This window comes from Talpa occidentalis, unplaced genomic scaffold (assembly GCF_014898055.3).
Source record: "Talpa occidentalis isolate TD23 unplaced genomic scaffold, MPIMG_talOcc4v2.1 talOcc4.13, whole genome shotgun sequence".
NCBI classification, from domain to species: domain Eukaryota; kingdom Metazoa; phylum Chordata; class Mammalia; order Eulipotyphla; family Talpidae; genus Talpa; species Talpa occidentalis.
The window spans coordinates 101,101,461-101,117,907 of record NW_023601322.1 but is presented as its reverse complement, the minus strand read 5'-3'; the positions used below and the strand labels follow the sequence as shown (position 1 = coordinate 101,117,907).

Sequence of the window (16,447 nt, the reverse complement as noted above, 5' to 3'; positions counted from 1 at the left end):
ATCAGTGCATCAATTTCTAAAAAAAAAAAAAAATACTTGCTGATATTTTGACAAGGGTTGCGTTGAATATTTAGAATTGTTGATGTTAAAATATTGAGTTTTCTAGCCGATAAGCATGTGATGTCTTCATTTACTAAGATGTTTAATTTCTCACTGAGATGTTTTGTAGTTCAGTGAACAAATCTCATACTTGTTTTGTTAAATTTATTCCTAAATTTTCATTTTATTCTTTCTGATGCTGTTGTAAATGGAATTACTTCTCTGATTTACTTTGGGATTGCCACTGCGAACACCGAAATATGGTTTATCTTTGTAGGCTTTGTGTCCTGTGATATGAGCCGCTTGTTAGGGACAGTAGTTTTATTGTAGTTTTTGGGTTTTTTTTTTTTTTTGCATTTTCTAATGACAATACAGTCTGCTGAGAAAGCTTTATATCTTCTACTCCAGTCTGGATAAAAGGATCCACCCACCCATCCACCCAACCGTCTGATTAATCTTATTACACTTTTCCGAGCTTCTGGATGTAATTTTGAAGAGAACTGGTGAGACTGGATACCTCTGCGGCCCAGATGAGAAGAGGAAAGCCTTAAGTTTTTCATTACTAAAGTTGATGACTGCAATTTTTCGTGGATTTTTAAAAGTCAGCTGGAGGAAGTTCCATGTTGTTGCTAGTTTGCTTCGAGTTCTAGTTGTGAGTAGGTGCAAAATGCTTTGGAACGCTTCCTCTGCTCTGACTGACTCTGCTCCTGCGGTTATTACATTACCTGATTTTAATGTGTTCACACCAGCCTGCCTTCCAGGAGAAACCCTCCTTGTCGTGCTTTATATTCCCTTTCCTATATTAGTAAATTTGGTTTGTTCATATTTCCTGACGGGCAGCCGCATCTATGACCATGGAGGACGCTGATCCGCAGTTTCCTTTTCTTCCCTCTTTTCATTCTTTCCGAGGGATCCAGTTATCTTTGTAGTATCAGGCAGCACTGGCCTCAGCCGTGCCTGGAATTCCTCTCCCCTCTTCATCCCAAGGCGTTTGAGAAGATGGGTATCATTTCTTGAAAATATTTTACCAAACTCACAGCTGAAGTCATCATGCTTGGCGTCTTCTTTAGGGGAACACGTTGCATTTCTAACGCAACATCATTAGTTGTCCTCGGTCTTGTCAGGCTACCTCTCTTCTTGAGTTAGTTTTAGCAATTGGCTTCTTTATTTTCCCATTTCATCAAAGTTGTGTCATTTGCAGGCCGAGCTCAAGCTCACATTTTTGTGCCGGGTGACATGGCAGATTGCCGTCCAGGCGTGCACTGATCCTCCTTGGTACCCGCCCACTTGTGGCCACGAGGGAGAGAGCTCCACTCTACTCGGCACAATTGCCGAATAGTTGTCTGATCTGGAGGAGGCCGGAGAGCACAGAGGCGGGGCACGGCTCTCTGGTCGCCGTGGGCTAGAAAATGTGCTGAGTCTCGTTCTGTCCAATACCCTAGCACAACATTTGGAGCAAATTCTTATACTTACTCTTGGCCTGGACACTTTGTGATGTTGAAACAGCATTTGACAGCGGAAGACTCGTCGCTGCGGGTGAGTGCTGAGGCGTGGGGGACGCCTTCGTGACTCCAGAGGTTGCGGCTCCTGTTGGGTAAGAAGAAAGAGAAGCCGTCAGGGCGTCATCCTCAATTAGTCTCATTACTGCTCATAGTAAAATCCAGCAACAACCAGAATAGCAGTTACTGAGTCTCCTGCTTATAAAACCAAGCAAGGACCCAAAAGTAGAAAGAACCCACATGACCATCAAGTCACAAAGAGGTACAATGGGATGTGCTCATGCAGCGCAGCATCTCTGTCGTGAAACGGTTGGCGCTGGAGGGGCGACGCCGGTGAAATAAGTCAGAAGGAAAATGACAAATACCAGATGGTTTCACCATATGCAGCGAATAAAGAAGCTGCCAGGGTTGGGCAAACTCAAAGCAGGCCCAAGCCCCAGCAAGCTAACTGCAGATCAGAGGCGCGGAGGGCGGGGGGACGGGGCAGGGCCCTGGCACGTGCGGAGGGCCCCGGGCGCCTCGGTGGCGGGTGCGTGTGCTCAGTTATTCTCAGGGGCGGGTCCTGTGCCTCCGAATCATCTGCATGTTGTGACCCAGCGTCACCTGAATTTCCAGGAAAGAAAGAGCTCAGACACATATTAGCAGTGAGCCTGAGAGCATCGTGTGCAGCCAGAGCAGCCGGGCACAGATACTCTGTCACGCGACTCTGTGTATGTGGCCTTGCTAGAACAAGAACTCCGCAGAGACGGGAAGGTGGTCGTGGGTCCCAGGGACTGTGGGCAGGGGCCGGGGGCGGTCGGTACCAGGGACCACGTTTCTTTGGGGAGTGAAGGAAATTGGGCAGTGGCGAGGGTTGCGCAATCTCGTGACAGACGAAAACCATGGCAACAAACTGTAACAGGGTCCCCGCTTGGGCGTACTGATCACACACACAAAGGAAAACGCTGTCACCCACCTGTCCCACTAACGGCTGGGCTGACTGAAGGACGGGCTGTGAGCTGAGAGGCGGTGGAGAGTTCCTTCGCCGTGGTTCCTACTTTGATAAGAGAGTTGACACTGTTATTATTAATCACAATTTCATTTCACCCGTCGAGGGATAGATGAAAGCCAGTCAAATCCGGAAGCAGCCTGGCATCCCGCAGCAGAGGCTCTGGGGAAGCTTTTGTGCAACGTTAATTTTTCCATGTGTTAGTTTTGTCCAAAGTGAGGAGTGCAAGTTCTGCGCCCTCGGTGGGCCGATGAACACACACAGACACACACATGTACACACACACACTCTCTCTCTCTCTCTCTCTCTCTCTCTCTCTCTCTCTCGCATGGAAGCCCCCCAAAGCAAACATTCACTGCGATAAACCTTTAAACATGCAAAAATACATAAGAAAAACAAATGATTTCAATTACTCTATTTTTCCAGTGGGGAAAACGGCCTGCTCAGCAGGACCCGGGGGCAGCACACCTTTTGTTTTCAAAATTACATTTCATTTTCTTGATTAGTGGACACACTGAAGCTTCCGAGGAAATCTAAGTCATAAAGACACTTGCAAACCCCTGATCCTTCAGTCTGTTCCCTGAAGAACACGAGCTCTCCTCTGGACAAGGCCTTCCAGACTCCGGGCCCTCAGCTCTTCGTCCTGCCCGCCACGGGTTCAGGCATAACTCCTGGCAGGCTGAGGGCCGGCAGGTGCTGCTTTAGGCAGGTGGCCGGGGCAGGAAGGAAGGGCCAGGGCAGAGCCACGGGCGATGGGCAGGTTCCCTGGTGCAAGAACATGCTAAGGGGTCCTTGTGCCAGGCACAGCCCATCTTTACCACGTGACGTTACATAAACTCTTGAGTAAATGAAGTAGTCAATAATGATTAAAAGCAATACTTCAAAGTAGTTAAAAAAGAAATAGGCTGACTTGAATATGAATGTCAAGACTAGCATAACTACATGTCTATTAAATCATTTTGGGCCAACAGATGCTCATGAGGTTAAATCTGAATCAGGACATCCCTGTTCTACACACTGTCGCACTGTTCAGCAAAATAGTATTCATAACACTTTCCCAGAGAACAGTTTGGAACTGTGTTTAATTACCATTTAGGATAAAGTTTTCAAGAAAATGTCTAACTTGCAAAGATTTCATATCTTGTGAGGATAAACTGAAAGAAAATGTCAATTCTGTCACTTTGAAATGCCGCGAAGAGGAAGAAAGAAGAAAACATGTGCAAGATCTCCCCGGTCATCATCCGCGCTCAGACCCAGCCAGGCCTGCAGGGCAGGGAGAAAACCATCGCCAATCAGAATCAGAAACATACAGAGGGAGCCGGAGCCCGAGCCCAGTTCTTCCCAGGAATGCGGGAACGGTTCAGGAATGCCCTAAAGCCTGTTCTTTACCACTTTACTTCCGTGTCTAGGGAGACGTGCCCTGGGGCGCCCCGCAGCTGTGCCGTCCCTTGGGACAAGTGGCCACTGCTGTCTCCTCCGCTCACCTCAGTTGACATCAATGTTCATTTAGCAGCAGACATTTTTATTTTATTTATTTATTTTTTAAAGATCTATTTATTTATGCATGCGAGAGCTGGGGTGCAGGCCAGAGGGGGGTGTGTGTGTGTGGGGGGATGAGAGGACTCACCAGAGACAGAGTAGGGAGCAGAACAGGTGGGTTCCCTGAAACCCACGGCTGAGGGGAGCAGCGGGGGGGGGGGGCAGGCGGGGTCTGCCGCGCCCTGTGGGTAGCTCCCTGGCCGGCCGGGGATTGAACTCGTGCCGCAGAGGCTGTGGCTCGCCCCACAGTGCGGTGCTTCACCCCCTGCGCCCCCGGGGAGCCCCTAGTGTCAGATATTTCTAGTATCAGAGCTCAGAACTTTTTATTCCCGCTGATAATTCAGTCATTCAAATATTTAACTGTTGAATGTTTTACAAGTCGAGTGGGGCCCCCAGCGGGGGCGCGACTCCGCCCGGGGCTTCGCGTGAAATGGGCGCTCCGACCCGCCTGCGAGGGGGCCCCTCTTTCTGGGGCGCCGTCGAGCGGCGTCTGGGGTGTCGCGGCGCCCCAGGCGGGGACTTGGGGTGGGCGCGGCCCCGCGGCCCGGAGGCGGCTGTCGGGGTGGCCGCGCCCCAGGCTCGCTGCCCGCACCCCCCGCGCCCGCGCCCCCGCGGCCCGGCCTCTGCGCAGGGTCACCCCGCGGCGCCCCGGGGACGGGGGGGGGAGCCCGCCGGGCGCCGGGGCCGCTGCCTCGGGGTGAGCACGGGCCGGGGGCGCCGTCCCCCAAGGCCCAGCGGCCCGGACCCGCCACAGCGGCGCGGCCCTGGCTTCCCGCCGGCCGGGGGGCTCCCGGGGTGCGCGCTGCGAGGGGGGCGCCAGGGGTGCTTGGGCTGCGGGCGGGTCGCCGGAGGGGACACCCCAGCGCCTGCGCCACCGGCCGCGGCCGCCCCGACAGCTGCGCGGGGCCCGGCGCCCGGGTGGCCCGGACCGTCCTCCTCGGGCCGCAGCGCCGGGAGGCGCCGCAACGGGTCACCCCGCACAGCCGGGGCGGGGAGTGTCACCACAGCGGCCCGTGTTCGCTGCGGTTTTCTGTGCCCGAGCTTCAAAGCAGTGGAGGGGGCCTCCGGGGCGCAGGGGCGCAGCCCAGCTCTGTGGGGCTGTCCCGGCCTCCGCGGCCCAGCGCCGTCCCCCAGGGAGCGGCCCAGGGGCGCGCTGACCCCGTCTCCCCTGCTCCCTCAGCCGCGGGTGTCAGCCGATCCGCCTGTTCTGTCCCCGCTCTGTCTCTGGGGCGTCCTCTCACCCCCCCCGGCCTGCACCCCGGCTCTTGGATGCATAAATACATAAAGTAAATCTTTAAAAGAAACCCAAAATGGTGAAGTCGCATGGACCTCGATGACAACAGGTTTAAGACACCAGTTCCCCCTGTGGTTCAGGTACACGCGAGCGACTAGTTCTATGTGTGGATGCCAGCTGCGTCTCCCTGGGGTTGCCCTACCTGCCGCGGGGGCTCCGGAGGGCCGCGTGGAGCCAGGATGGGGCAGCGGCGATGTGGCGCCTGACCCAGGCATCTCTGTTGCCCGCAGAGTGGGTGGCACTGGCGCGGGAGTGGTTTTGTTCTCAGCCTCTGGAAAAGGAATTGTGGGGAAGCGGTTGCATTAAAATGGGCATCTATTCCGTCAGCCAACAGAGCGTCGAAGCAAAGCAAACTGCAGGCGTGCGGAAAACTGCAGGGCCCAGGCAGCCCCGGAGCCCGGGGAATTCCCTCTCCAGGGTGGGGGTCCAGCCTCCGGCTCCCGCCCATGCACCCGCTCAGTGTTCTCATCACGGCGGGCTCAAGGAGGCAGCCGGTGGGCAGCCCGCAGCTCGCAGACCAGCGGGTCCTGCCCAAGCTGCCGAGGAGAAGTGCCAATTTGGAATTCAACAGTTTTGAAGGCAGCTCCATAAGCCTGTCCCGGTGAGGTGCCTGAGGACACGCTCGCCCGGGCACTGGCGCTCACCCTGGTGCTGTGCCCGCGGGTCGCTGGGCCAGAGCGTGGCCGTGCCGGGACACCCCCGTGCCCGGAGGTCCTGTCTCCTCTCACCCTCCCTCCCGCCTGCCCCCTCCTCCCTCGCTCTCTAACGAACACATTTTTAAAAAATTCGATAGTGACGCTCTGCTTCCGTTTTTGGTGACGGAGCCGTTATGAATCTGTGTTTTCAGATGAGTTGCTCCTCGAAATCGTAGCCACCGAAGGCACAGAAATCAGGGCACTGTATTGTCACCCACCCTGCAGATTTGTTTCAATCATTCTTTTTCGGCAGTGGAACGTCGATATTTAATCCTTAAGGCCACGTCGAAACAGTGACGTCTTCTCAAAGATGCCGCCTCCGAGACGCACCCGCCCCTGCTGCGCCTGGCACTTCACTGCAAGGCCCCTCCTGAAGCAGGCGACCGTCGCGTCCAGTCTCGAGGTGCAGGCGCTCATCCCCCCCAGAGCCAACGGCAGGTGGCGTGGGAAGCTGCGGGCCCCACCGCAGGCGGCTCTCCCACGCGTTTCTCCGGGAACAGGGAGGCCACCAGGATTCACCCACACCCCCAGGTCAGGGCGGGGCGCACAGCAGCCCCAGTGGGCTGTCCGCAGCTCTGTGACCCCTGGCCAGTCCCTCTCGTGGGTTCATGGGGCTGTTGGCTTGTACCTGGGGACATGTGAGCCCTGAAGGGACAAGAATGACCGCTCCTGGGACACCGGGGGCGTGGCGTGGCCTGGACGTGCCTCCCAGGGGCCGGCCAGCCACAGCTGACAGATCCTGAAGACAGAGCTCGGAGAGGAACCTTCTGGAACACTCTGCTTTGTGACTGACTTTTCCTCATAAAAGTTTCATAAGATGAACCGCTCTGCACAGGTGAGCTGATTTCTCTATGAAGGGCCCGCATTTAACAGCTCGGCAGCTTCCTGTCACCTCCGTGCGTGACGACGCCTGTTCTTCCGTGACAACCGCGTGTCCAAAAATAGCCCATTGTGTTTGGAGCTGGAGATCTGCCTGCATGTGAGTCCTCACGTCCTCTCATCTGCTCTGACTCTCGCCTGCTCGAAATTTAAAGGAAACCGCTCCAGCTGATGTAAAATGTTCTTCAATTTTATGGGTTGAAAGGCTGTGTTTTTAGTCATAAAGGGGGAAAGTGAAACTACAAAAATTTACTTGTTTTCCAAGAGGCCAAATATCGTCTTCTCTTGCCCTGCCCCGTTATTTGAAGGGTCCAAAAAGCGTCACCAGCGCACTTTCCATCAGAGGCAGCGCGTGAACAACGTTCCCCTCCAGGGACGCCGCGTGATTTTCCACGACCGAGGAGACGCGGCTGAACGGCTGTCTGCGGGGCTCAGCCTGCGGGGCGGGCGAGGGCGCAGAGCGGGGGGGGGCTGCGGGGCCTCGTGTCCCCGCCCCTCTTTTGTGACCGTTTCCTCCACGTGGTCTGGCTTAGGCCACAGCGCTCGCCCCGCGCTCTGGTCCCCGGGGTCTCCGCGGCCGGGGAGCTCTCCCTCCTCCAAGCCGTCGCCAGCCCCCAGGACAGCGAACGCCAGGACCGCATGTGAGGGGCGGGCGGTACCCGGCGCTGGCCAGCCGTGCCGCCCTGTCTCCGCTGGCCGCCCTCTCATTCGGGAGCGCCGCCGAGCAAATCAACAGAATCTGCCACGGGAAGGTTCTCTCGTATCTGGTCCTTCACGAGGACATGAGGCTGACGCGACTTGACGGAAGACATTCAGGGCAGTTGGCGTCCACCGTGCTGGCGGGTGGCTGGGCGGGCGCGGCCGGCTGGCGAGGGTGGCTTTCCTTAGTGGCCTTTTGTTGTATTTCACACGTGTCCTGGATTTCGGGCAGGGTAGCAAAAGAGTATTTTTCTTTTTGTTTTTGTTGTGGAGAAAAGCAAGAGAGATGTGGTGAAGACATTGTGGTGGCGCCAAACCACCCATCACCTCGGCCCGTCAGAGGACACCGTGCACGACGGGAGCTGCCTGGGCGTGACGTGCGGCTCGCCGTCCAGCGTCCCCCGCGAAAGCAAGGCTTTCACCTGCACACACGCCGCCCTGCGGAGGGAAGGGTCATGGAGTGTGCGAGGGCAGGGCGCGGGGTGCTGCTGAGCGGGGTGAGGCCGAGCCCCCGAGCAGTCACTTGCCTCCTACAGACCTCGCCCCCGCCGCCGCTCCGCTCACCGTGACGGAGGCTGCCCTGCGGGGCTTGGCGCGGACCCTGAAGGACGCTGCGCGGTGAGAGGCCTGAGGAGCGGCGGGCGTCGCGGTGGCTCTCAGGGGTGTCCCATGAAAGCCTTAGTAAGACGGCGTCCATGGGGGATCCCGCCACGGCTGAAATGGAGGCGAAATGGCTCACTTCCTCTCGCTCCCCGGGCCACAGAGAGAAGAAAAGACTCGCCCGACTTCCTCTTTGACACTCGCGTTCACAGGCGCGGCCTGAGCAGGGCAGGGACAGCCGGGGCCGGGCTGAGCCCCAGGGCCCTGGGCCAGAGACGCAAGGCCGGAGCGGCCGCCTCCTGGGGCGAGGCCCCGGCAGGGTGAGGTCTGGCGGGGGCAGCCGCCCTGGCGGCACTGCTGGGAGGCAGGGAGGAAGGACCGTCCGCAGGGCTCCTGCATCCGTGCCCGCCTCGGTGTCGTCCTGCCCCCGGGGAAGTCGCGACTGCGCAGACCCGCTGCCGTCTGCAAACTGAGGTAGCGTCTGTCGTGTGATCCCAGCACACGCTAGTGAGGCTGACCGCCCAGTGGCTCCTGTCCCCGCGCTGACTTAGTTATCAGGGGAGGTAGGTCAGTTCTTTCTACGTAGATGGGACCCTGATCTCCAGGAAGCTTCCAGACTACTCGCCTTGTAGGTCGTAGTGCAGCCAAAACAGTCAAATTCATTAGTTTGCTGCGGCTTCACAGGACAGTGCAGAGCCGGGCGGCGCTTGAGCTCTCATCCCCGCAGATTCTCAGGGGCATCCCGAGGCACCTGCAGCCCATGCGCCCCAGTGAGCTCACACGCGCAAGCCCAGCGCAGGACCCCGGCACCCCCTCTCTGGCTCTGTGTCCCCTCCGCCCTCCTGCAGGCGGGAAGGGCCCTGACCCGCCCGTCAGGGGCACCAGGCGCCCCCACAAGAACAGGAGGCACGCGTCTGCCCCTGACTGCAGAGACTGACTTTTCTTTTATGAATTATTTTATTTTACATAATTCTTTCAGCATTTTTCATTTTTGCACAACGTATGCATTTTCATCCTGGTTCTATATCACCAGAGACTGGCTTTTAAGGGGTGTAGTTCCGCGATTATCTCACAGGATAGAGTGCACCACCAGAGAGCAAAAGCAAAAGTAAACAAACGCAGCGAGGCAGCGGGAGCAGAGGTGTGGGAGAGAGAGGTGTGAAGTGAGGGCACCCACCGCGGCTGAACAATTCGTGCTGCTTTATCTTCGAATCTTACTTGCAAAGGGAAAATTTTCCTTTAAATAGGACATTTTTCTTGCCTACTCTGAACTTTTGCTCCTGCTTTCTCTCATTTGCTTTATTTAAGAAAACTCACGGAGGACACGGGGGCTATTTCTTTCCTTACAGTTCAGCTGAGCGGCGCCAGCTTGAAGGCTCATCCATTTAGCTCCATCCGCAGCTAGAACTTCTCTGCGGGATTCTGCACACACGATTCTTTTTTTTTAAGATTTATTTATTTTTGCATGCAAGAACTGGGGTATAGGTCAGAGGTGTGCGGGGTGAGATGACTCACCAGAGACAGAGCGGGGAGCAGAACAGACAGACTGACTGAAATCTGCTGCTGAGGGGAGCAGCGGGCGAGACAGGAGAGGTCTGCTGCGCCATGTGGGTTAGCTCCCTGGCCAGGGATCGAACTCATGCTGCAGTGGCTGCAGACAGCTGCATAGGTTGCATCTAACTTAACCCCTTGTGCCATCAGGGAGGCCCTGCACACTCGATTCTCACACATGCAGACCAGCACTTCATCAAGCCTCCCCTTCCTGGAACACAGACCACGCCTGAAGGCCTGCCACGTCTGGGCTGGGCCTGAGCATGGCCCAGTGGCCAGGCCTTCCCTTATCATCCAAACAATTCGCTCGCAGCTTGTCCTCATTTCACTAATGTCCAATGTGCTTTGCAAGTATTTGCTTCCAGCTGTAAATGTCAGCTTTTCTTAGTGTTCCCAGGGGTATATTTGTGTGGAGAAAAGGTTTTCAGGGGTCAACTTAGTTCTGGAAGATAACATTCAGCTTTTTCAGATTCACAGAATAAAAAGTGGATTTCTCCCTGAAGCTTTCAAGCTGAATCTACAAAGGTCATCACTCCATGTATTAATACAGAGAATGGAGTGCTCACCTTTGTGTCTTGGTAACATTTAATTCCATGAATATATTTAGTTAATTAAACTCCCCTGCATATTTAAAACTATTCATACATTGGAAACAGTCCCGCGGGCCAGTTTGTCCACCTTTTCTAGTCTGGCGGTGAGAAAAGCCCTTGGCAAAAAGCAGCCTGTCAGGTCACAATTAAGGCGCAAATTCGACATTGCCGGGCGCTGAAGTCAGGTGCGTCACCACCGTGGACGGACGCGACAGGAGACTACACGGCAGGCGATTGGCTCGCCAGCGCCTCAGGAAATGCGCTACGGTTCTTAGGACATGAAACCGTGTCCCGAAGCTGCCCCCCGGGGCTGAGGGCAGGGCGTGCTGTGACTGCCGTGTGGCAGTTCCCGGCTGTGTCACCCCAGGGTGGCCGCGACGCACCTGCGGGCTATGCTGGGGGCGCTGGTTTGTGAAAACTGAGCAGAGGCTGGGGGGCTCCCTGTGACTCCGCCTGCCAGGCCCCTCCAGCTCGGGGGCCCCCCGCCATCTTGTTCGGGCTGGCAGGCAGCAGCCCACGGCCACGAGCCCCGTGCCCTGGCGCCCCTCACCCCGAGATGCTGTGCTGGTGCCTGCGGCCGCTCGCCCCGGGAGCCCAGCACGGGGCTGGTGTCGGCCAGCGCTGACCAGAGCAGGTTTCGTGGGCACCGACAGCCACCAGGAGGACTCAGAATGGGCAAGATGAGTCCCTTGTGATCAAGAGATGACCAAGGAGGCTGGAATTTGGGCCTCTGTGCCGAGGAAATTTCAGGGCTTCCTCTAATATTTGTCTTGGCCGCCTCTCCTTTCCTGTTATGCTAAACCCGGACAGCCCACGGAGAGCGAGCCCCACGGAGCCATGCCCCGCTCTCCTCTGAGAGCGTCGGACCCCCGCGCTTTTGTTTTGAAAGTTAACACATCTGATGACCCCACGAGTGAGGGACCAAGGGGCTGGGACGACCCTCGGGACCCCGAGTGCCCACAGGACCTGGGAGTGTCCACTCAGCACAAGGGTCTGCAGTGACTGCTGGAGTCGCAGCCTCCGGGCCCCAGCCCAGCACCCTCAGTGCACCCACCTTCCGGGGTGCCAGAGCTCCACACCCCGCCTTCCCTCCCCTGCCTCCCGCCCTCCCACTTACAAATCTCCCCGGCTGACATACAAATAGAACAAGTGGAAAATGGGCGGATGCCTCCTGTTGGGGTGAGGCCTGAGGACCATCTCCAAGGGCAGAGAACTGGCCTTTGACATGGGAAGCAGAGGCCACCCCACAGCCCTGTCTGAGAACTCCCGAAGGAAGCCAGCGCCGGGGATGGGTGAAACACCTTGCCAGGAGGCGCTTATCTGGGAAAAACAGGATGGAAGTGGGCGGGTAAACTTGGGGCCTCGTGTGCACTCAGCCCACGTGCCCGCAGGCCGAGGAGAAGACCTCGACGCCACCCAGGGAACGCGCAATGCTGTGATCACGGTCTTGACGGGGGAGAAGATTTGCTGGCTCAGCCACACAGCGAACTCGGGGCCCCGCTCCTCCGAGACCTGTGCACCCCGCGGCGAGCTCCGGCTCACCAAAATGAAAAATTTGTAGCCTGGGAAGAATTGGTTTGTTTCTGGGTAGGATTGGGATAAAGCTCATCACTCAACTAACCGAACCAAGACGTCAGCGCCGCAGAGGGGAAGCGTGCGCGCCTGTGGCTACAACCGCGTCGAATGATTTCGCTTCAGTGGGCGCGAGGACTGGCCTGACCTACTACGCCAAGATGGCCTGAGGGCGACGCCCTGCGCCACAGAAGACCGACTTCCTGTGGACAAGCACAGCAATGAGGCGACACGGGGCCACGCAACGTCACGGTCTTGTGTGATCTGGAAAGGCGCGTAACCGAAGGCGGCGTTTCTGCCACTGACACGACCAGGTGACAGCAGGGCCGCCACACGTCACGCAAGGACGAGAAGCTTTGGGTGCCCAAAGGAGGTGCTGCGGGGAAGGGACACATGGGCGCCCTTCTCCCTGGGAGAGGCGGCTCGGGGTGGCCCCACGTGGCGGCCGTGTTACCATTTTCTTTCATCTAGTTGCAAATCTGTAGTTTTAAACTTTGTTGGATAAAAAACATTCATTGATGTGAAACCCAACTGGTGAGACCATCAGAAAATGAAAAGTGACACAGAGCTCACCGGCCGCACTGTTAGCCCTGACAGTGCAACTGCAACTAGTAAACCCGCAGATAGTTTCAACGTGTGTGTCTGAAAAGGTGTCTCACTTTCAAAAACTGGCTTTGGGGCCTCCCTGGTGGCGCAGCGGTTGAGCGCTGGGCTGCGAAGCTGCTGCAGCCTCTGCAGCGCCGGTTCGATCCCCGGCTGCTCCCCGGCCACCAGAGGAGGGTCCCACATGGCGCGCAGACCTCTCCTGCCGCCCGCTGCTCCCCTCAGCAGTGTGCTTCGGTCCTTCTGCCTGCTCTGCTCCCCGCTCTGGCTCTGGTGAATTCTCTCACCCTCCTGCGCTTCTGACTGTACCCAGTGCTTGTGTAAATAAATAAATAATAATAATAAAAAACAACTGGCTTTGGAGGAGATGGAGGCATGGCCTGTGGTCAGCACTGTCCGGGCCTCTGTCCCCAGCACCGCCCGTGCGGGTGGCCACGCCCTTGGTCGGGGGTGGGGGGCAGCCCCGGGCCTGCTGTTGCTGAAAGCCGCAGGCGAGGCATGTCTCCCCACAGCAGGCCGCTCCGTCCCACCTCAGTCAAAAGCAGATCCTCCCCCCAGACGCCCCCAGCGCACGACGCCGGCGCCGTCTCTGGGAGCCCCCCACCTTCACACAGACGGCCTGGGTGGAGGCGGGCTCTGCGCCCCACATTCAGCCACCAGGACTATAAATGCAGCAGTGACCGGCGACCACCAACGGGTTCCTCTCTGCGCCTTCCCTCCTCCTCCAGCCCCGCGGCCGCACCGGCCCTGCTATTAGACGCAAACACACTTTTCCAAGCAGCACAGCGAGGGGCAGGCGGGGACCTCCTCACCTCTCACCCTCCCCGGAGAGTGGCCTGAGCCCACCGTGCTGAGGGTCGTTGCCCCGGCGCAGCTCGGCAGGGCAGGTGGCCTCGCCCAGGGGCCGGATGACTCCCGCGGCAAATCTGCGTCCTTATTCTTCTTGATCAGAAACACTCAGCGTGCTGCGGCGCCCCCAGGTGCTGGCGAGGGGGGTGCACTTTCCCCGGCCTCGCGGAGACGTCTGGGGGAGCCGCTGAAGACCGCCGTGGCCTGGTTGCGGGCCTCGCCGTCCCAGGCCGACGTTAGCCACCTCCAAGCCCTGCTTGCTGGTCAGGCCGCTGGCCCGGCGCGCTGGGGCGGGGCTCACGTGCGCACCCGGTGTCGCAGCCCACGCCAGAGTGGACGACCCTGGTCTGGGTTAACTCGCACCAGCGCTGACTGTGGGGTCTACGCCCCGGCTCGTGACACGGCCGACCCCGGCTCGGGCCAGCACAGGGCGGACGGAGCCACTGAAAAGCCGCTCCTGCCGCAGGTGAGGGGGCAGCGGACGGCCACGCCGCGCTGCGGGCTGACACCGGCCGGCGGGACTGCCTCGACCACCCCACTGCTTGCGCCCCAAAGTGATCATAGCTTTTCCATTTATTTGTGAGGTAACAAGGAGGAGTGGGTGCTGAGCAGAATGTCACAGGCGCTGCAGCCAACCATGCAGACGTGCAGCATGACCCAGACGAGAACGTTCCCCCTGGAAAGCGCAGCAGGAGAGAAACCCTGGGCTTCTCCAGAAAGCTGAGTCTCCAACGAGGGACCTGTGCAGAGGCTTGACAAGGAAGGGGCAGCGGTGGAAGCAGCGGGACGGAGGGGAGCAGGATCACCGCCGGAGAAGGCGGCCGGCTCGAGGCCTCAGGCCCCTCTGGGCAGGATCGCCCGGAGTCTCATCCCTGGACAGCTCTGCCCTTCCCTCGCACGCAGCCTCGCCTGGGGGAGCTGCAGGGCCATCTGCTTTGTTATCAGGACAACAGACGGGGAGGCAGGAAGAGGCAGCAGGTGAGGCCGGAGCGGGTGGGGCTCCTGCAGGTGACGGGTGGCGGGCAGTGGTGGACGGGACCAGGCACGCGGGTGGCTGCTGCCCCTTGGAGGCCAGCGTGACGGTCCCCACCGAGGAGTCACCCCACAGGACAGCCCTCGACGCAGGTTTCGAAAGTGGTTTCTCTGCAGTCTCCCCAAACACAGAGGCCTTTCTAGTTACGATCCACACCAGCCGGGTTTCACAGGCTGACACTGGTGTCTGCGCGACCGAAGACGGTGTCTGCCCTGAAGGAGCGTCTCCCAGCGCCAGCAGCGCGGCTGCTCCAGGCGGCAGCTCAGCTGTGCACACGTGGCGGCAGCAAGATGGTGCACAGCAGCCAACCGTGCTTCGGTAGGCGCCGGCCCCGACAGCCACCGTCTGGAAGGTGCCTCTCAGCCTGTTCCCGAAGACGCAGAGACTGGACAGCGACGACGGGGAAGGGAGACGCTCAGTGGCCGGGCTGGGTCACTGTCACGCGTTAAGCGCGTCCCTGAAGTTCAACTGACTTCATGCGTGGAAAGGGTGGACGATTGTCCGTAAACGTAAAGCTTCTTTGGCTTTCCCCGCTTACCCGCATCATTACCACCAGCAAGAGACAGCCCGAGACTGGGCTGCCGAGGCTGTTCTGAACCCTTGGGAATAGAAATTCTAGAATGATAGAAGGGGGGGGTGAACGGGGGAGGAACGCGAAACAAGCAGCGGGGGCTGAAAACGCTTCCCGTTGGGTTTGTCTTCATCTCGGGTCGCGGAGCCTAGAAGGACCATCCGGCTCAGGCGACGCCCCCGACGCCCCTGTTGTCACGCGCGCTGCTGTTGAGGGAGGCGGCGTGTGTTTTTAAGAGTCGGCGGAGAGCGAGCGCCTCCCCGAGTATTTGCAGGAATGAGGCGTCCCGCGGCACGTCTGCTGTCCGAGAGGAGAGAGGAGCCAGCTGTCCGCAGCCAGTCACCCTCCCGCCCCCGCTCACAGCAGCTTCCCCCAGGCACGGGGTGCGTCACGGGCGCTGGGCTGCCCCTGCTCCCCACTCCCTCCTCCGCCAGAGTCGGGGACCGGTGCCTGTGCTGAGAGGCCCCTCCGCGTACCCGGCGCCCCACCCTGGCCTCGCCCACGCGACGGCCGCATCAGGCCCTGCCAGCCCCGCGGCCCACGCCGGCCTTCGCACGGGACAGAGGGGACGCGGGGACAGAAGCCGGCGGCTGCGCCACGCGCCGCGCCCTCGCTGCACGAATGATGTGCCCGCTGTGGCTTTGAGGCAGAGCTGGAAAAGACAAATAATGAAGTAAAAGTAAAAAATAAATAATGACGTAAGATATTTAAAAAGCCGGTACTGGACCAGCCGTGCCGGCGACGCCCCCTCTGTCGAGAGCTGCTGACCGTCTGGCAGAAGAGGCCAGAGACAGGCGTGGAGGCCGGCGGAGTCAGGAACACGGTCCGGAGGGAGAAGCCACTTCTCCGAGCTGCTGATCTGACAGGGCGGCACCCAGCGGTCTCGAGGAGAGAACACTCACCCCCACGCCCCGTCGGAGCCGGGCCCCCCAACCACGCCTTGGCTACCGCCGCACATGTCCAGTTAAGCACGGCCGCGGGGTGTCCATTCCGCCTGTCCAAAGCCCCCCGGCCTCCTCTGCCCGCCCCACCCCTGCTGGGCACGCAGGCGCCGGCCCGGGCCTCCCTGCCGCCGGGACCGCGGCCTTTGGCTTTCCCTGCGCCCCCCCAGCTCAGTGACGGGCTCTGACCTCGGCACCATGTTCCGTAACTTTGACCTTTCCTCACACGGTTGTGGAAGTTACATCCTGCGGGCAGATTCCTCTTCCCACCTCAGGGGCCATCACACGACGCCCGGCGCCCGCGCGCTCTTAGCAGCCACGCTAACCACCACCACGGGCCAGGCTCCCTCTTCCTGGCAGGCGGCGTGGCCTCGGGCTGTTCCCACCTGACTGCCCAGCCCACCCGTGCCCAGCCCCAGACCGCCTAGAACTGGACAGACGGACTTTTGAGTGTTTCTTCTCAAGGAATTCCATCCTCTGCACTTCCTGACGGTCAAGCTCCAAA

At 58.9% G+C, this 16,447-nt stretch overlaps 1 protein-coding gene across 3 annotated transcripts in view; it reads right to left on the bottom strand.

The window, feature by feature from the left end:
* Window positions 1-16,447, bottom strand: part of EMCN (endomucin) — a 40,249-nt gene that overhangs the window by 21,003 nt on the left and 2,799 nt on the right. For 2 of the 3 annotated variants that reach the window (XM_037509636.2, XM_037509637.2), the window contains exons 2-4: window positions 5,502-5,630; window positions 2,494-2,574; window positions 1,513-1,626 (exon numbers count right to left, since the gene is read on the bottom strand). In XM_037509636.2, the coding sequence (XP_037365533.1) occupies window positions 1,513-1,626; window positions 2,494-2,574; window positions 5,502-5,630 (324 nt within the window). The remainder of the gene's footprint in view (window positions 1-1,512; window positions 1,627-2,493; window positions 2,575-5,501; window positions 5,631-16,447) is intronic. The other variant, XM_054694614.1, reaches the window with a different exon arrangement.